Source organism: Natrix helvetica, assembly GCF_964273705.1.
Source record: "Natrix helvetica genome assembly, chromosome: 8".
Classification (NCBI taxonomy): domain Eukaryota; kingdom Metazoa; phylum Chordata; class Lepidosauria; order Squamata; family Natricidae; genus Natrix; species Natrix helvetica.
The window spans coordinates 24,387,892-24,409,211 of record NC_138559.1 but is presented as its reverse complement, the minus strand read 5'-3'; the positions used below and the strand labels follow the sequence as shown (position 1 = coordinate 24,409,211).

General features: G+C 44.6%; 1 protein-coding gene across 8 annotated transcripts in view; it reads right to left on the bottom strand.

Annotated features, from left to right (window-relative positions):
- Positions 1–271: 271 nt before the first annotated feature.
- Positions 272–21,320, bottom strand: part of LOC309395925 (uncharacterized protein) — a 138,892-nt gene continuing 117,843 nt past the window's right edge. For all 8 annotated transcript variants that reach the window (XR_014176000.1, XR_014176001.1, XR_014176002.1 and 5 more), the window contains 2 exons: positions 15,026–15,067; positions 272–1,632 (listed from right to left, as the gene is read on the bottom strand). Coding sequence is in view for 2 of the 8 variants with exons in the window: in XM_081960610.1 (XP_081816736.1) it covers positions 1,496–1,632; positions 15,026–15,067 (179 nt within the window). In the remaining 6 variants the exon portion in view is untranslated. The remainder of the gene's footprint in view (positions 1,633–15,025; positions 15,068–21,320) is intronic.

Sequence of the window (21,320 nt, the reverse complement as noted above, 5' to 3'; positions counted from 1 at the left end):
GAGAAATATCCTGACAGTTAGAACAATTAATCAGTGGAACAGCTTGCCTCCAGAAGTTGTGAATGCCCCAACACTGGAAGTCTTTAAGAAGATGTTGGATAGCCATTTGTCTGAAATGGTATAGGGTTTCCTGCTAGGCAGGGGGTTGGACTAGAAGACCTCCAAGGTCCCTTCCATTTCTGCTATTGTATTGAATAAGGTACATGCTAACCTAAAATATGTGTCAGGTTCCAATTAACACCCCCAACAAGAGATGACTCTGACGCTTGAGTTTCCTCAAAGTTCCATTTTATTAGAGATGTCCTATTGGCACATCTGGGAAAACACAAATCTGAAAGCTTCCAGGTTTTCCCCACCCAAAAGAAAGTTCACATCAGTGGTGGGTTTCAGCCCGTACGGCCCATACGGTAGTAGCCCGGAGCATCTGACAGCGTACCGGTACGGTGGCTCATTTGGCCCACCAGCCCGCCAGCATTCTATACCGGTTTTTAAAGCAACTGGCCAATTGGTACGCGTGCACAGCGTGTGGTGCCTGCGCGAGCTCTGACAAGCAGCTGGGTGTCACAGGGGGGTGAATTGCACATTTCTGCAAAGCGCGTGTGCACGAAAGGACATGCGGTCCTGTGAGCCCCTTACCAATAGCGACGGGGAGAGGAATCCACCATTGACCCACCTGTCCATCCCATGATCCAATCAGGCACCATCAGGGGCGGGTACCTGCCGGCGTTACTGCTGGTTCGGCACGCAAAATTTTTTGGAATGTGGAATTCTGGGAGTTGAAGTCCACTCACCCTAGAGTTGATAAGGCCAAGGAACACTGGTCTAGATATTTTGAAGAGGGTTCAACTTTCTGCGAATGATACAAACTTCGGAGCTGGGGTGGTTTCCTACCTATTCGGTGTGGTTCGGCGAAATAGGTAGCAACTCCGGCCGACACCTGACCGTACCGGTTGTATCCTCGGTGGCGCCATCTTGATTTTCTGTTCCGCACGTGTGCAGAACAATCTTCCTTGAAAAAATGTCATTTTTATTCCTTTTCTAATGTTGTGCACAGATCGTTTTAAGCGCAAAGGCGAACGTGTGTCTGGGATGCGTGCGAGTAAAGCGTGCGTTGCAGGAGCAAATTTTTTCACATGCCAAAGCAGTAATAATGGGGGCTGGAACCCACCCCTGCTTCGGAGACCTCTGTTATGTTTCTTCCATTTAAAAAAAAAAGAGAGGAGTGGTTACAAATTTCCCCTCCATTCACGGATTCTCTACTTCTGTTGGCGTTCCAACGCAGCTGGGCTCCTTTTGCAGCTCACACAACCACTCACTCCTCTGCAATTGGCAGGCTTTGCTCATTAAGGGACTGGTTTGTTTTTATAGATAGGATGCTGGAGACCCTGACGACCTTCTGGATGCTAATTAAAGTCATCACAGCCCCACCAATCCATACCAGGAAAAGGCTAACCACTCCATCGTTAAGCCGAATGCCCAAAGGGTCAAGGCTATGCTATCGGCTGCTGCATTTCAAATGCTGGAAGACCAGCTCTTCCTTATCATCAAGGCTGGCAGGAGGAGGGAAGGCAGGTGGAACGGTTCCCACACTCTGGCAAGGAGATGCCGGAGCACGTTTCTCCTTGCAGATTTCTAAAATAATAATAATAAATAAATAAAAGATTTGTTAAAAAGGGTGGGGAACCATGGCAATCTTCAAGAACCCTTTCATAGACCTCCCTTATGGGAGGGAACCTCCGTGAAATTGTAAGGTAAAGAGGTTCCCCTCGTACATATATGCTAGTCGTTCCAGACTCTAGGGGGCAGTGCTCATCTCCATTTCAGAGCTGGAAAGCCAGCGCTGTCCGAAGACGTCTCCATGGTCATGTGGCCAGCATGACTAAATGCCGAAAGCGCACAAAATGCTGTTCCCTTCCCACCAAAGGTGGTTCCTATTTTTCTACTTGCATTTTTTATGTGCTTTCAAACTGCTAGGTTGGCAGAAGCTGGCATAAGTCATGGGAGCTCACTCTTTTATGCGGTACTAGGGATTCGAACCGCTGAACTGCCGACCTTCTGAGCTACAAGCTCATTGTAGCTGTAGGCCTTCCTATATAAATGCTTGTCATTTCTGTTATTGCACAAATGGCATTAATGATGTAAATTTGTATGGTGCAATTACTCAAATGGCCTTCGTTGACACAAACAATGGAACTTGTGGTTTTAACACCCCATGCCAAACCAAAGGATGTCCAGCAAACTTCAAATCATGGAATGATAGGGCTGGAAGAAACCTTGGAGGTTTCTAAAATATTTCATTTTCTAGGAGAGAGATGGGTGCTAACTGCCTACAAAGGTTAGTAAGAATGCCCTCCACTGAAGTAGAAAACTTTTGTCCTAATTACAATTTTCCCAGCACCCGTGTACAACAATAGCCCAATGTTTGGGATTTGCAACTTTAATGCTTCACCTGAAGGACCCTTGGCTCCTCATCATGAATTTCAATGAAGATAAGTGGGTTCATTGTGTGTTGGATGCCACCGTATGCCAGCTGGGAGAAGGGGCAAGTAACGTCCTGAACATCTAATATCTGGTAGATATGGGGACCCTCGTGGACTCATGGTTCCTCCTCAAGGAAGAGGTGACAGTCATGGCTAGGAAGACTTTTGCTCAACTTAGTGTTGTGTGCCAGATACACCCCTTCCTAGACTGAGAGGTCCTGCTCTTAAACCCTGGTCACCTCCTGCTTGGACTCTTGCAACGTGCTTCTACATGGGACTACCCTTGAAGACTATCTGGAAGTTTCAGCTGGTGCAGGATGTGGCCGTGTGAGCAATTTTGTGTGGCCCAAAGGTGGCACCTGTCACATCTCTACAGCCTGACTTGTATTGGGTGCTGGTCTACTTGTGGGTCCAAGGTGGTGATTGTAAACTCTAAAGCCCTCCATGGCATGGGGCCAGGTTACCTACATAACTCTCCATGACATCCACCTTTTCTAGTTAAGAAGAGTTGAGATGATATAGAACCCATCAGTTAAAGATTTTTGACTGGTGGGGTCCTGGAAGAAGCCTCATCTGCCATCGGCTTTGCCCCCACCCCACCCTTTGGAATACCCTACCCACAGAGGTGAGGCAGGCCCCAAGTCTCCTCACCTTTCCAAGCAGTTTGAGGCCGTGGCACTGCTGACTTATGTGGGGTTTATCCTTATCCTGCCCTGCTAACGTTAATTATTCTAGACTTGTCTTAACTACCGCCTTTGATTGAAATATAGCATTTTTATATGGTTTTATCAAGAGGTCCTTGGTGCTCTCTGAGCTTTCTTTCTTTCTGGCAGACGTTTCATTACCATAACTAGGTAACGTTATCAGTTCTAGTTACCTAGTTAGGGTAATGAAACATCTCCAAGGAAAGCAAGCCAGCTCAGAGAGCACCAAGGAACCCTGAGCTACAAATATTCTCCTTTCAGGTTTTTAACCTACATCTCCCAGAGTTGCTTTCAGAGAGAGATGGATAGCCTCTAAATCTGATAAATAAAACGCATGACATCTGGTCCAAATTGTATCATCCCTTCATTTGAACAATGACGTCATGGCACATGTGAAAACATTGTGGCTTCTCCTTGATGCCAAGAACTCTGATTTTCATCCTTTGAGCAATGCACTTGTGTCTTCTGAATGTGTTTGTATTGCAAGGTGAGTGTGTGTGTGTGTGAGAGAGAGAAAGAAACAGAGAGAGAGAAAGTGAGACAGACAGGCAGAGACAGACATGCACACACACACAGAGACACACAGAAAGACACACAGAGAGACAGAGAGAGTGAGGCACAGAGAGAGAGAGAGAGAGAGAGAGAGAGAGAGAGAGAGAGAGAGAGAGAGAGAGAAAGGAGAGAAAGAAAGAGGAGAGAGAGAGAGAGAGACCGAGAGAGAAAGAGGAGAGAAAGAAAGGGAGGAGAAAGAGAGAGACAAGCGACACAGAAAGAAAGAGAGAGAGAGAGAGAAAGGAGAGAATGAGAGACAGAGACAGAGAGAAAGAAAGAGGAGAGAAAGAAAGAGAGGAAACAGAGAGAGAGAAAAGAGAGACTACAGCTAGCTCTAGCCCTACTTACTTATGTCAGTAACTGCTTATAGTACCCAATTATCTAATGCTTTCAAAGAAGATGAAAGCCCTTCCCTTTTGCAATCAATAGGAATGCCGGGTAAAAAAAAAGGAAATAAAAATGCAGATTTGTCCGAAGAGAAAGAGTCAGAAAGAGAGAGAGAGGGGAGGGGAAAAAAGGAGAGACAGAGGATGTTATTAGCACTGTCAATTTAGCCCTGAATGTTATGGCATACATGTCAATAAAAGAGACAGAAGCTATTATTGAAATGAGATTAGAATCGTTTTGAAATATCAACAGCAGCCTTGGAGTAGCTCCAGGAGTTGACTGATGCTTCAGAATCACAGTGCCATGGGGGACAGAAGACGGAGCAGAGAGGAGGGGATTTTCTCTTGCCTGCATCTGACCTTGCCAGGTCTTGATTAGGTGATGGGCCATCTCTCTCTCTCTCTCTTTCCCTCCCTCCCTCCCTCCCTCCCTCTCCCTCTCTCTCTTTCCATCAAAGAGGGAGTCATAGGGTCAAACTCATCCCAGATAGTTTCCACAAGATTCATCCCTGTCAAATCACCCGAATCTACCCAGTCAGAGTCCAAGCCTGTCCGGATCTGAGCGATTTTATCCTGCAGATACTGAACAAATTCCTCAGCCCTACCCTGCAAGGTGTCTTCCCCAGTTCCTTGGTTAAGTAAGGAGCAGGTCACCCTAAACAGGGCAGGCTGGGCAGTTATCTGCGGACGCGTTAAGAACGGAAAAGTGTTGCCGTTTTGCCACTTTTATCGCCACTAAGTAGGATTTAATATGAATTCTTACTAGTGTTCGGTTGGATTCGGACCGGCTGGCCCTCCAATCACTCTCTAGGCGTCTTTTCCAGCGTTTCATCTTCCAGAGCTCCTCGGTAAACCAGGGAGCTACCTGGGATCGGCACTGGGTCAGAGGCCACAAAGGTACAACACGGTCCAAGGCCCCAGTGGCCGCCCTATCCCAGGCTTCCACTAGGGCTTCGGTCAAACTGTGAGCAAGGGATTCAGGAAAAGTCCCAAGGTCCACCAGGAACCTTTCAGGGTCCATCAGGTGCCTGGGGCGGAACCATCTAGTCGGTTCTGCCTCCCTGCGGCGAGAGGTAGCGGTATGGAAGTCAAGCCTGATGAGGAAATGATCAGACCATGACAAGGGTTGGATAGAAATATCCCCTAAATCTAGATCATTCATCCACTGTCCAAAGACAAAAATCAGGTCGAGCGTGTGTCCCCCGTTATGAGTGGGGTCTTGAATGAACTGAGTTAGGTCCATAGCCGTCATGGAAGCCATGAACTCCCAAGCTGACTCGGATGTCTGGCCAATGGAAGGCAGATTGAAATCCCCCAGAACCATAAGCCTGGGGAAATCAACCACCAATCCGGCTAATACATTCAGTAGCTCCGGCAGGGCCAATGAAATGTAGCAGGGAGACAGGTACGTAACAAAAAGGCCCACCTGGACTCCAAGGCCCCACTTCACAAAAAGGGACTCACACCCACCTATCTGAGGCACAGTGACCTCCTGAGGTCCAAGACTTTCCCTAATAGGGGAAGGGGAGTGACTGAAGGGAGGGAAGGAGGAAGGAAGGAAATGAGGGAGTGAGAGATTGAGGGAAGAATGGATGGAAGGAAGGAAAGGAGAGAGGGGGAAGGAGGAAAGGTATTGATAGAAGGGAGGGAGGAAGGAAATGAGGGAGTGAGATATTGAGGGAAGAAAGGATGAATGGATTGAGAGGAAGGAGGGGAGTGATTGAGGGAAGGATGGATGGAGGATGGAAGGAAGGAAAGGAGAGGGAGGGGAGAGACTGAAGGGAGGGAAGGAGGAAGGAAGGAAGGAAGGGGAGAGGAGGAAATGAACGTCACTAGGAGAGAATCCTGCTATTATAAGACAGTTCCATATTGCTATTTTCTTTAGAAGAAGAAGAAGAAAAAACACTTTTTTGGAGTGTGTAACAATAGATGAAACCCCAAAGCCCGGAGCCAAAACTACAAAGAGATTTATTGCAAAGCTTTGCAGTTCACTTCCCCACCCCCCACCCTCTCCTCTTTGTATAAGGGGAAAAGAGCAGGGGGGGATTTCCCTCCCTCTCTTCCCTTAAAATCAATCAGATGCTATTATTCAGCCTAAACCCAAGTTTATTGTCTCCATCTTCCTTTAGAGACTGATTTGATGCCAGGTAGAAAATTGAGTTTCCTTTGCATTTCTTTCCCCCCACACACAATTCTTTGGCAGTTCAGGGACATTTGTCTGTGTGGGAAACCCACTTCCTGTCTCAATAAACAAGTACATGGAAGTCTTTTTTTCTGGGCACATAATAGAGACTTTCTCCCTCTCTTTCTCTCTCTCTTTTAATTGAATACAAAAAAAAAAACACCATTCCACACTTAACACATCAATGAACCCACTTAAACTCTACCGCCTCTGAATTAAAAGGAGAATTGTGTGATCAAAGAGTGTGAAAGAGCCACACATGGAGTACTTCAGACACTCTACTTTTGTTACATTTGATACATTACAAACCCAATAAATATATGGTTATCTCAGAGGCTGATTTTCATTATCTCCCAAGCTTCTGTTTAGAAGCATTTCTGGACTGGAGATCTCTCTTTCTCTCCCCCCTTCCTTTCTTCTTTCTCTCTCTATTTCTCTGTCTCTCTTGCTATTTCTTTCTCTGTCTGTCTCTCTTTCTCTGTCTTTCTGTTTCTCTCTCTCTCTCTCTTGCTATTTCTGTCTCTCTCTCTCTTTCTCTCTCTCTTGCTATTTCTTTTTGTCTCTCTCTGTTTCTCTCTCCCTCTCCATTTCTTTCTCTCTTTCTCTCTCTCTCTCCCCCTATTTCTTTCTCTCTTTCTCTCTCTCCCCCTATTTCTTTCTCTCTTTCTCTCTCTCCCCCCCTATTTCTTTCTCTCTTTCTCTCTCTTCCTGTCTTTCTCTCTTCCCCTCTCTATTTCTTACTCTTTCTTTCTCTCTCCCTCCCTCCCTCCATGATGATTTCCTAACATTTGCAATTTTGAACAAGCATGGTGAACCCTATTTCTATTCCTAGCATAAATAGGACTTTGGCTATATGGATCGTGGTCAACAGGTAGCAGTCTCCGAGAGGTTGTAAGTAAATAACTGTATTCATATGCTTGCAATTGTCTCAGACTTTTCAGTTAACAAAAGGAATACCACACACACAAGTGCGTGCACACACACACAAACACACACACACACACACACACACAAATGTATAGTTGTGCTCTGGGCTTGAAGAAATTAAAAAATATATATACCTGAAATATGTTTGAGAAACCTGCAATAATTTGGTGAACTCCTAGACTGATTCATGAATGCAAACAGAGGCGGGGGAATGCTTTGAATAACTGAAGCTGAAGTTACGCTAATGATGCTCTATTTTGGGTTTACATAGATAGATACTCCGGTTTTTCATTATTGTAACAATGGGGAAACTGATTGTTTCTTCCTCAATTGTGTTAGAAAAACTGAGAGGATTTAAAAGTAAAGTTAAAATAATAATAATAACAACAGACATATCCATTAGGCTGTTCCTTCTCAGGTTAAGCGACGTTGTGCAGAGTGCAGAAAAAATTAAGACTCAGCCAAAGAAATTAAAGAATGACCAAAACACCCTTCCCTGTACTTCTCCGTCTATTTTTATGCATGCTCCATCGCTGGAAGTTTTCCAAGAAAAGATTGAGCAACCATCTGACCAGCATGGTCTAAGGATTCCTGCCCAGGGCAAGGGCTGGACTAGAAGACCTCTAAGGTCCCTTCCAGCCCTTGGATTCTATGATTTCATGTTGCTATTTCCGTCTTTGCAAACATCCCTTGCTTCTATCCAATACAGCTACTGCTTTACGCTTTGTTTATCCTTCTTTCAACTTCTCACCCTTTTCCTTCTGAGGATCTCAACAACTCCATCCAGACACGGTCTTGCCTTCCTTCTTAAGTAATATACTATAAGTACATACACACAGACATACACACACATACATACGTGTGTGTGTATGTATGTATATATGTATATGTGTATGTATGTGTACAAACACACACACACACACATTCTCCATCGATGGCAGCAAGTCAGTTTTCCAAAATGTAACATTAAGAAATGTATTCACTCCATTCAAAGTTACTAGGGCTGGCTCAGGAATTCTGGGAGTAGAAGCCCACAGGTCATAAAGGGTTCATAGTTGACCACCCCCGATTTAAGGCATGTGCAGAAATGACCATTGTAGGAAGTTAGCACCCATCTCTCTCCTAGAAAATGAAATATTTTAGGAAATATTAAATGGGCAGAATATTTCCCCCTAAAAGGGAGGAAGAAACTCATCCCGCCCCCCACCTTTGTCAATGGACCATTAAGGCCTGGGCCAGAGAAACATGTTTTTAGGCAGGAAACAGACTCACTCTTAATAGCCTCCACCTTTGTCAATGGGCCATTAAAAGGCCTGAGCCAGTCTATTCTACATAACAAAGATCTACTGGCAGAGCCATAATAGGAATCCCAAAGCTCTTTCATTGCATCATCACTCAGCAAGGCTCAACCAAACTTGGACTCAAAGCACAGCCTACAGAGTTGCCCCTGCATGGCCCCATTGGAGTCTGACAGGCAATCAAAGTTTTCTTGCAACTATTCTTTATACATTTTAGCCTCCAGTCCCCTAATCCTCTTGGTTGCTCCTCTCTGCACTCTTTCTAGAGTCTCCACATCTTTTTGACATCGTGGCGACCAAAACTGACTGCAGTATTCCAAGTGTGGCCTTCCCAAGGCCTTAGAAAGTGGTATTAACACATCACGTTCAAGTATTGCTACAATTTCCTAAATCCTCTTGCTTCATTCAATCTGTACAGGTGGTACATGGGTACAAGTAGTCCTTGACATATGACAACAGCTAAGCAAGACAGCTGTTAAGTGAGCCTTGTCAGATATTATGACCTCTTTGACACAGTGGTTCAGTGAATCTGGCTTTCCCATGGACTTTGCTGGCCTACTGGGAAGGTCACAAATGGCGACCTCTTGACTCTGGGTCACTACAACGCTTGTAAATACATGTGAAGCACCCTAGGTTTTGATGCTGGGATGGACAGGTGCAAAGGCCAGCTGGAAGTCACCTTTTTCATCACCATTGCAACTTCAATGGGTCCCTGACGTGGTGGCTCAGTGGCTAAGATGCTGAGCTTTGCAGATCGACAGCCACCACAGTCAGAAGTTCGGCAGTTCGAATCCCTAGCGCTATGTAACAGAGTGAGCTCCCGTGACTTGTCCCAGCTTCTGCCAACCTAGCAGTTTGAAAACACATAAAAATGCAAGTAGAAAAATAGGAACCAACTTTGACGGGAAGGTAGTGCTCTATGCGCCTTCGGCGTTGAGTCATGCCGGCCACATGACCACGGAGACATCTTCGGACAGCGCTGGCTCTTCGGCTTTGAAACAGAGATGAGCACCTACCTCTAGAGTCGGGAACAACGAGCACATAAGTGCAAGGGGAACCGTTACCTTTTTAAAAACCAATGGCTGTAAGTTGAGGCCTACCTGTATACATATATTAAGGTGGCTGGGAAGAACATGCAGCCCCACCTAACTGTGACGAAGCCACAAATGTTGTCACTTAGGAGAACTTGTGGGTAAACCTCTAGGAAATGAACTGAAATTCAGAAGGCTTCCCAACCGCAGTGGTCTCCGATCGGGCAGGCTGCGAGAGAGTTAAATATTTCTGCAACATTCAACTAAGCTGTCTCTCATTCTTTTCTCTAACCACCGTGCTGGCTGCCATTCTGTCTCAGGGCCAGGGAGCCTCAGATAGGCAGCGACACCAAACATAAATCCAATTGCTTTGCTAACGGAAGAAAATAATGCCCAGGAAATTGTTTTTCTTTCTTTCTTTCTTTCTTTCTTTCTTTCTTTCTTTCTTTCTTTCTTTCTTTCTTTCTTTCTTTCTCTTTCTTTCTTTCTTTCTTTCTTTCTTTCTTTCTCTCTCTTTCTTTCTTTTTCTTTCTTTCTTCCCTTCCTTCCTTTCATTTCTTTCTTTCCTTCCTTCCTTTCTCTTTCTTCCCTTCCTTCCTTTCTTTTTTCTTCCAGTCCCCCCACTCCTTCATTACAAGCCTATCTCCAGCCTTCCTCTCCCTCTCTTGCTACAATCTGCTCTCCGACAGGACTGCCCTTAAAAATTCCAATTTTTATTCCAGACAGATGTGAACGCTGAAAAGAAAGAGGGGAAAAAAAGGGGGGGGTGTTTAAGAAGCCATTTTGCAGTCGAGATCTGAAGTTGGCGGAGGGGGAAGGAGGGGGAGGGAACAAGCGCCTGCCTTCTTGGAGACGCTGGCCATGTAATATTAATACACAAAGAAAATATTTTCGGTGCATGCGTGTATTTATGAGATCCTCTGGGAAGACAACATTCCTCCAGCCCACAGGAGAGGCTGAACGAATATGATCGGGGAAGGGAAATAAAAAAATAAAAAAATAAAGCTGCTGATAGATAAAGTGCAGGACAGAATCCATTCTGGCGCGGCAATTTTTCTCTCTCTGCGAGGGTAGCAGTATTGGTTTCATTTAATTCTTTCTGCCTGTTCATTTCTCTATTGCAAATGCTTGCCTGGGGAAATGTTCGAGAGAGAGAGAGAGAGGAGGAGGGAGGGGAGAAGGGAGGGAAGGAGGGGATGAAAAGGTAGGTTGGAAGTTAACACAGGAAATTAACCCTGCAGTGGCAGAAAGAGTAAATGCTGAGTAAGTTTGGGATGGAGGTTGTAAATATGCCGTTCCCCCTTGGCCTGGAATTATTCATTGCCACCACCCAACAAATTACAAAGCCAGTGGCTAATTATAGAATTGTAGAATCATCAGGCTGGAAGGGGCCTTGGAGGCCTTTTAGTCCAACTTCCTGGCAAGAGTCCTGAGACCATCCAGGACTGATGGCTGTCAGTCCTGGAGGGTCTCAAGAAACAATTGAAAACATTCAGTCCTGGAGCCCCCAACATTCCTGGAGGCAAATTGTTCCAGTGATGAATTGTTCTCACCGCCAAGAAATTCCTTCTTGGTTTCCAGGTTCTGATGAGCTTCCATCCATCGTTTTTTGTCCTGCCCTCAGGTGCTATGGAGAATAAATCAACATCCTTTTCTCTGTGACAGCCCTTCAAGGATTGAAAGATGGCTATGGGGCCTCTCCTAAGTCTCCTCTTCCTTAGGCTACACATACCTAGAGAGCCCTTGGTTGTCCATCATCGCACGTAGCCTCCAGACATCATATCTGTCTGTGCTCTGTGGACTCTTCTTCTTGTTGTTGTTAGTTGCCAAGTAGCATCCGACCCATCACAACCCCATGGACAACATTCCTCCAGGCCTTCCTGTCCTCTACCATCCTCTGGAGTCCATTGAAGCTCACGCCTGCTGCTTCGGAGACTCCATCCAGCCACCTCATTCTCTGCTGTCCCTTTCTTCTTTTGCCTTCCATCTTTCCCAGCATGAGGCTCTTTTCCAGGGAGTCCTTCTTCCTTCTCATTAGGTGGCCAAAAATATTTGAGTTTCCTCTTCAGGATCTGGTCTTCTAAAGAGCAGTCAGGGTTGATCTCCTCTAGGACTGACCAGTTTGATGGCCTTGCAGTCCAAAGGACTTGCAGGAGTCTTCTTCTCCAGCACCATAGTCCAATTTTCACAGCCATCCATTGCAACTGGGGAAACCATAGCCTTGACTAGACACACTTTTGTTGGCAAATGCTATCTAGATTTGCCATAGCTTTCCTCCCCAGGAGCAAGCATCTTTTAATTTCTTGGCTGCATTCTCCATCTGTGGTGATCTTGGAGCCCAGGAAAATAAAATCTGTCACTACCTCCATTCCTTCCCAATCTATTTGCCAGGAATTGAGAGGGCCGGATGTCATGATCTTAGTTTTCTTAACGTTGAGTTTCAAGCCAACTTTTGCACTCTTCTCTTTTACCTGTGGACTCTACTGTCTGGATTAACAATAAAAGAGGATATTTGTAGCTCCGGGTCCAATTGTGGAGACCTTGGCCCTCAGAGAACCTCAGGGAATCCAAGTCTGCATTAAGTGAGCACATCAAGGAAAGAATGGGCAAGCGAAAGGACAAATTTCATTCAGCATTTTAAGGACGTACTATGTTGGCGATTCAGGATGATATTTTGATGGTCCTTTCAGCTATAAAGCCAAGCCATCGCCTATAGGGACGATTTCTTGCCTGCAAAGAGGTCCATTTCAGTGATCCATTGTGGGGTGGTTCTTTGGATCCTCTCATCCACGCCCATCATCCTTCTTTGACTTTGGTGGCTGCTTCACTTGCTGGAAATGCTGGTGGAAAGACTTATCCCAGTGAGGTTTTGCTTCACAATGATTTGGCTGCCTACTCTCCTTGGTTAAAAGAAAGTACTGTGGGCTAGAAGTATGATGTCAACTTCATTTCATCAGAATAGAGTCGGAAGGGACCTTGGAGGTCTTCTACCTCAACCCCTTGCTCAAGCAGCAGACCCTATATCATAGTGGCTGTCCGGACTCTTCTTAAAAGTCTCCAGTTTTGGAGCACCCACAATTTCTGGAGTCAAGCTGGCAAATTGTCTTCATTGTTAGGAAGTGTCACCTTTATCCCAGGTTGCTTCTCTCCTTGATTAGTTTCCATCCGTTGCTTCTTGTCCTGTCCTCTGGTGCTTTGGAAAGTTGACTCCCCCTTCTTTGTGGCAGCCCTTCAAATACTGAAAGGCTGCTATCCTATCCCCTCCTAGTCCTCCTTTCCTCTACACTGGCCATGCCCACTTCCTGCCGCCTCTTGATGCTTTGCAGAACAACAAAGGACCTCTAAGACTTTGTGCATGTCTCCGATTCAGAAGGAGGGGATGACAGGTCTATAGAAGGGTCTATCTTTTGGTCCTACAGAAAACACTAAGGCCAAGTCACCAACGTAGTGTCCCAAACTCTTCTCTTTAGTGCTTGTGGGGTTCCCTGCTCCATGAGTTATTGTTGTTTTTTTGTAATGGATGCAAAGGACTTCTGGCCCCAGTGACATCATGCACACAATGACATCGTCCCATCCATCACAACATCATCAGGTGCGTGACGACGTCATCACACTCACCACAAAATAATCAGATGCACGATGACATCAGACTGGCACATCACTAGGTGCATGATGACACCGTCACACCCATTACACTATCAGGGGTCGCGGTGGCATCCTCCCACCCGTCACAACCAAAATCAGATCCACGATGATAACCATGGTGTGCCTGGAGTCACCTGTGCAAGGATGTCCTGATGCACTCCATTTCTCTGGACATGGACCCGTAGAAGCAGCATTAGGAAATAAATACGGGGGAAGATCTTAAAAAAAGATCTTTGGATTTCATGGCAACATTCCTGCCCGTTTGGGGAAAAAAAGAAAAAAGAAGAGAGTAAAGAGTATTATGGGCTAGAAGTATGAAGCTAGAAGTATCAGAATAGGGCTGGAAGGAACCTTGGAGGTCTTCTAGTCCAACCCCCTGCTCAAGCAGGAGAATCTGCACCACTTCAGACAAACGCCTGTCCAGTCTCTTCTTAAAAACCTCCAATGATGGAGCACCCACAACCTCTGGTGGCAAGTGGTTCCACTGGTTAATTGTTCTCACTGTTAGGAAGTTTCTCCTTAATCCCAGGTGGCTTCTCTCCTTGCTTAGTTTCAACTACTGTTTCTTGCCTTGCCTTCTGATGCTTTGGAGCAGTGTTTCTCAAACTTGGCGACGTTAAGTCCTGTGGACTTCAACTCCCAGAATTCCCCAGCCAGCTATGCTGGCTGGGGGATTCTGGGAGTTGAAGTCCACAGGACTTAAAGTCGCCAAGTTTGAGAAACACTGCTTTGGAGAATAGCTTGACTGCCTCTTTTTTGTGGCAGCCCCTCAAATACTGGAAGACTGCTATCATGTCCCCTTCATAGTTCTTGTTTCTCCAGACTGGCCATACCCAATTCCTGCAACCCTTCTTTGTATGTTTTAATCCTCATGTTTTTAATCATCCCAGTTGCTCTTCTCTGCACTTTTCCCAAAGTCTTGACATCTTCTTTTGTAACATGGTGACCAAAATATGTCCCTAGTAAAAATATCCTCACATCCTGGACATAAATTGTTCCAGCTCCTACCCTCAAAATGATGCTATGGAGCACTGCACACCTATACAACTAGACACAAGGATGGCTTTTTCCCAAATGCCATCCCTCTGCTAAACAAATAATTCCCTCATCACTGTCAAACTATTCACTAAGTCTGCACTACTATTAATCTTCTCATCGTTCCTCTCACCCATCTCCTCCCACTTAGGACTGCAGGACTGTGACTTTGTTGCTTGTATCCTTACGATTTATATTAATATTGATTGTTTCCTGATCGCTTATTTGTACCCTATGACAATCATTAAGTGTTGTAGCTTATGATTCTTGACAAATGGATCTTGTCTTTATGTACACTGAGAGCATCTGCACCAAAGACAAATTCCTTGTGTGTCCAATCACACTTGGCCAATAAAGAATTCTATTCTGTTCTGTTCTGTTCTACTCTACTCTACTCTAGTTTCCTGGCAAATGAATATTTTTGTGCCTAGCTATATCTTCCATGGCTGATCTTTTGTGAACACGCAAGCCTTTGCAGCAGCTATTTTACACAACCTCAAAATCCCACATAGGTACACTGGCCCCTGCATCTGCCCAGAAAGGCTTCCTCTTCTGTATGATCTGTTGCAAAGATCTAGTAATTTATGTTGGGGGTGGGGGTGGGGAAATATCCCTTGGCCAGGGGCCTAGAAAACCAATACCTACCCAAGCAGACAGTTCATCTAAAGCCAATAAAAAAGGTGATGGCAATGATGGAGAAGAGATTTAACTGCAGCCTTGCAAATGTTTTTCGCCTGTGCACTTCGGGAATTAATTTGGATTTCTGAGCAGTGACAAGCAATTACCTCTCTCTCGCATTTCAGGAACATTTGGGTCTGGTCCAGCATCTGAAAAAAAAAAAAACCTGCCGGTGATTGGCTGAAAAATGTCAGTTCATTTTGTCTCTCGCATTTCGCTCGCTCTGCTCCCAGCCTCTTTCCCAGGGCGATCCGGAATGCGATGAGATCCTTGGCAAAAAGAGACGGATTTAAAAGGCTGCTTTTATGATTCCTCTTATTAGTAAAACCGTTATTGATTCACGGCGTAGGATTCTCTGCCCAAGATGGTGTTAAGTATAATAGAATGCCATAGAATGAAGGGACCCAGTCACACAGCGTTCTGTGGCTTAATGAATCTGCCACGAACAAGGAGAACAAAAATCAATAGTTTACCATTTCCTCTGGATTATGCATCATAAATTTCCTTAGAGTTGGGGTGGGGGTAGGGAGAAAGAGAGAGAGAGAGAGAGAGAGACGAAATATCTACGAAGCTCGCAGGCATGGCCAAAATCTTCATATTCCACTTGAAAACAGGGTACTCTGGCAACTGAACAGAATTGCACAAAATGCGAAGGACTATTTGCAACATTGCATGTGTGCATGTGTTTGTCTATTTCCGTGTATATGTGTTTGTGTGTGTGTGTGTGTGTGTGTGTGTGTGTGTGTGTGCATTCATATCTGTGTACCTGCATGCATGTATGTATGTTTGGTGTGCACACTCACAAACACACTCACACCCAGACTGCAGGCATCTGTAGTCTGTGTCTGTCAAGCACAATTCTCGCTTGATGAATGACAAGGTACGATAATAGGGCTCAGGTTGCCATGGTAACCAGACAGCCAAGCTGTGTGCCTTGAATTTTGTCATCTAAAAATGAAACCAGAAGCTAAAGGCAGGGGAGTGGGGTGGGTGGGTGGGGGGAGAGAGAGAGAGAGAGAGAGACAGAGAGAGAGAGAAAGGGAGGGAAAGATGCGAGTAGAGCCAACAGATTAACTCGTAGGAGCAAAGGAGGACGGATGGCAGAGAAGAGGCAGCTAGAAGTAAAGAGAAAGGTAAAAGGGTTAAGAAGGAGAAGGAGACCTTCAGCTCAGCAATGAATATCATTGGAATGTAAAAACCTTATTGTGATTTTTGGGGTCTTTGATGCTTTCTGAGCTTGGTTGCTTTCTTGCAGATGTTTCATGACCCAACAAGGTAACATCATCAGTACTAGAAGTCCTTCTACCACTGATATCATCTCGTTGGGTCATGAAACAGCTGCAAGAAAATAACCGAGGTCAGAAAGCACCAAGGACCCACAGTTCAACCCTCAGCTTCAAATAATCTCTTCCATTGTTATTGTGATTTTGATAGCAATTGGAATTGGCAAAGTGGTTTTCTGTTGAAGCCATCTGAGTACGTCTTAGGTTCCTGCTCTAGGACAGTAGAAGGGCATAAGTGTCCCTGAATGAATTTTTAGTGGATCTATAAGGGAAGCTCTACCCCACTGGTCCCCTTGGGACAGTCCACCAGAGGAGTTCTGTGCTCCAGGGAGAATAGAAAGAAGATCCTGTTGGCTTAAATTGATGCTTCAGCTCAAGGCTGGCTCAAGGCATTTTGCTGTCTGAAGCCCTCTCATTGCATGAATGAATACCAAGTGGGCTGGCTATGGAATCCATCTTCAACATGGACCATGGAATATAAAGCAATTGGAATTCAGGATAAATTGTACATCATTTGCAGCACTCTTTTCCAACACCCTGTTGGCTACCACTTTGCCTCTTGGTAGGACAAACCATTGTTGATTTAATTGTTAATTGTTAACAATTAACAATTAGATCAAGCAACAACAACGAAAAAAACGAACATGCAGCTAACATGAAGCCTTCAGTTTCTTTCTTCAGCACTCCTGATCTCAAGGAGTGCTGAAGAAAGAAACTGAAGGCTTCATTTTGGCTGCCCAAGAACAAGCCTTGCAGACCAAGCCCACGAAAGCAAAAATTCAACATGTTAGCGACAACAGCAGATGTCGCTTGCGCAACAAGAAAGATGAAACAGCAGGTCACCTTATCAGTGGCTGCAGCAAAATCTCACCAACGGATTATCTACAACGCCAAAATTATACATTGGAAGCTTTGCTAGATGTTTGGGTTCGAATGCAGCAAAAATTACTGAGAACACCAAAATGGACAAAAGTTCTCGAAAATGTCAAGATCCTGTGGGAATTTTGGATCCAGACAGACATCTGACCTGACATCACTATTGTGGAAAAGAAAAAAAGTCTGGTTCGCTGGGTGAGGCACAAATTGAAGAGAAAGAGCTCGAAAATAATAATAAAATATTGCGATGTGCAAATTGAAGTTGAGTGACTATGGATTATCAATGGTTGTACCAATAGTAATAAGGCACCTTGGGTGCAGTCCCAAAACAACTGGAGCACCACTTGAACACCATAGGCATTGACAAATTCTCCCATCAGTCAATTTCAGAAGGCGGCTTTACTTGGAGCTGCTTCCATCCTGCGGCGATATCTGTAACACCCTCAAACATCCAGAATCGCCTATCCCAGCTCCTTGGTAAGGACTCGATAGGTAGACAAAAATGCCAACCCCAGACTGAACATCTGGCTGACTGTGCATGACTAATAATTATAACAATAACAACAACAGCAACAGCAATTATAATAAGGAAAAGGAAGAGGATGATGATGATTAGGGGTGACATGATATCAGTGTTCCACTATTTGAGGGGCTGGCCAGGGTTGAGTCAGTCCCGGCATTACTTCTGGTTCGGTGCACACAAACATTTTGCGCTCGTACGCTCGCTCACCAGATGCAAGCTCTAGGTGCATGCACATTTGCACAAAAATAGATCTGTGCATGCACAAAACGTTAAAAAAGGGGGGAAATGACATGTGTGCAATTACAATTGTCCTGCGCATGTGCAGAATCAAAAATCAAGATGGCGGCCCCCATAGGAGAACCGGTTCGGGGGAGTGGCAGGCCTGGTTCCAGCAACCCAGCCGCCAAACCACTAGCGGTTCAGTCGAACCGGTCCGAACTGGTAGGAACGCACCTCTGGGGCTGCCACAAAGAACAGGGGGTCAACCTATTCTCCAAAGGACTTGAAAGATGAAACAATGGCTGGAAACTAATCAAGGAGAGAACCAACCCAGAATGAAGAAAGAATTTTTCTGACAGTGAGAACAACCAACCCATGGAATAGCTTTCCCTTCAGAAGCTGTGGGAGCTCCAACACTGGAGGTTTCCAAGAAGAGACTGAACAGCCAGTTACTTGAAAGGGTAGAGGGTCTCCTGCTTGAGCAGGGAATTAGACTAGAAGACTTTCAGAGCCATGCCTAAGGTGCAACTAGATGTCACAATGTCCTGTTGATTGGCCCAACGTCAGTTGGCTTTCATGGCTAAGGGAGGACTAGAACTCATAGTCTCTTGGTGATTGGCCCAAAGTCACCTTGCTGAGTTTCATAGCTAAGGCAGGACTAGAACTCATAGTCTCTTGGTGATTGGCCCAAAAACAACCAAGCCAGCTTTCTATGACTAAAAGAAGCTTAAAACCAACTATCTTCTGGTTTCTAGGCCAGGACTTTAACCACTACACCAAAGTAGCCCTGTAGGTATGCATACTCAATTTGGGTTTTGCACCAGAAGGTGACAGTTGCTAAAAAAGGGGGGGGGGAGGGAGCATGATCATCCTATGGTTACCTGACATGGTCACGATTGAAAAAACCATCTCCATCTCTCTTTGGATGAAGAGCTCTGCACAAGGACGCCATTGACAATGGTTGAATTCAGAGAGGCTAATGGGATATTCTGGCAGCGCATCTTAAATGTGGTTATTTGTGTTTCCATTTACACCTTATATATAATTATGGGGTATAATTATAGGGTTCTCTACCTTTAATGTATATTTCTTTCTAAATATATGAATGGCCCAACCCTTTCATTCACTAGTTGAACTTTGACTACCTAGACCTACCTACCTGCTTACCTACCTACCTACCTTCCTTCTTTTCCTTCCTTCCTTCTTTTCCTTCCTTCTTTCTTTCTTTCCTCTCTCCCTCTCTTGTTTCTCTTTTCCTTCCTTCCTTTTTTCTCTTTCTTTCTCTTTCTTTTTTATTTCTTTCTTCCCTCCCTCCTTTCCTTGTCTCTCTTTTCCTTCCTTCCTTCCTTCCTTCCTTCCTTCCTTCCTTCCTTCCTTCCTTCCTTCTCCCCTTCTTCCTCTTCACCCAAACCCAGGCCAAGGACCACCATCACCAGAAACCAAGCCATGTAAATGGGTAAGGCCCCATCTGTGCACATGTGGGATGCATGCAGTACATGGAACCATGCCTTCCTCTCTGGTCCACAGGAGAACCTATCTCCACGGAACCAGTCCCTGATGCCAAAAAGGTTGGGGTGGGGGCTCTGTTGTAGGGGATGACTAGGAATTCTGGGAGCTGAAGTCCATACATCTTAGTTGCCAAAGTTGACAAACACTGGTCCCTCTGTCTACTTACCTCCCTCCCTACTAGTATATATAGACAAGCAGATTTCTGGAGTTCTCTGGTTAAATGCAAATTCCAGGAGGGAAAATAGAGTAGAATATTGCTTCATGGCACAACTAGGCAGAACAATTTCCCCCCACATATTTTTCCACCACTTTTCTCTCAAAGGGAAGAAAATAATTTTGGGGGGGAAAGATCTTACGGATGACCATGACCGTATATTTATTCAAGTGTCCAAGGAGTGTGTGCAACGGTGCAGTTTCTCCTTGAACCGCTGTCACTCCAGCCAAGTGGTAGCCTCCTTGGTTTCTGATGTGTAACCTCCATGTCCTGACCAAGCTCCTCCTACAAGGGAGCCCCTCCCCTTTTCAGTTGGAAAAGCCGTCTAGCCAGAGCAATTTCAGAAGAGTACACAACAATGTTGGCCCCTGTTTCCTCTGCCTCGTTGAATGATGAAGAACCACAAAAACCATCATCAAAGAAAGAAATTGGAAGGACAGTGTTTTTCTCAGGCAGGGTGAGAAGAAGAAAAATTGACCCACTCTTCTTTTAGAGAGGAAGAAAACTTTTGAGGAAGTGCAACACGAAATACCTGCATTCAGAGACCAAATTACGGCATATAGAACAATCCATAGGTACCATATATGTTACAAGGCAACATAAAAAGCAAGTGTTTACATGCATTTAGACACCAACAACTGCAAACAGAATTACATAGCCTTCAGGATCTACCGTCTACAGAAGCGCTATCCAATTTCAAACTTCTGGGGAAGAAATGACGAATGGAAGATGGCTCTGCTAAAAATGGAGATGATGACAGTTGATGGAATGAATTTGCTGGCTGGTAGACTGACTTTTCATAATTCCCCTCCAGACATGGAGAGGACTGGAGATTGCCCACAAGTGCTCCAGACAATTGTTCCTCATGAGAAAATTGCAAGGTAATGTTCTCCAATGGGTTTAGAGCTCTGGGAGATGAGGGAATCACCATCTGGCTCAAAGCATGGTCAATACCTTGAAGGACCCTGGGATCACATACTACCTTTTCTTTTTCTTGTATCTTTATGATTTATATTGATATTGATTGTCTCCTGATTGCTTATTTGTAACCCACTGTATGACTATCACTGTTGTATCTTATGATTCTAGATGAATGTATTCTATTTAATTTTTCTTTATGTACACTGAGAGCATCTGCACCAAAGACAAATTCCTTGTGTGTCCAATCACACTTGGCCAATAAAGAAATCTATTCTATTCTATTCTATTCTATTCTATTCTTCTATTCTATTCTATTCTATTCTATTATCAAAGACAAAATCCTTGTGTGTCCAAGCACATTTGGCCAATAAAGAATTCTAATCATTTTTTAATTGTTTGTTAATTGCTTTCCTGCTATTTGGAACTTTTGGATCAAGACATTTAAGCACTGGTTGAGTTTCCTTCCATTCTTAGTGAAAGGCGTTTCAAATACAAGGACTTTTACTTTTTAATAAACAGCAAGAGAATGATCAGAATGTTGATTTTGGAAAATTACAAACAGGCTAAGGGTCCGGATGGATTTGTAATAAGATTTTGACATTAATTATAAGAACCTTTCCCATGGGAAAATGTTTTTGTTTTGATTTTTTTTTAAAGTTATAACATGGGACTTTGAAGGGTGAACACTAGAGGGAACCAGAAGGAACTACAATTACAATTAGAGAAGACCACTTAAATTGGATTTACTAATGTAGAATGGAGCAAAATACAATTTTTGAATAATAGACCCAGAAGTTAATCCTAAGGAAGTCTGGCCTTATAGATAGACTGTGTTTTAAAGAAATAATGGAAGAGAA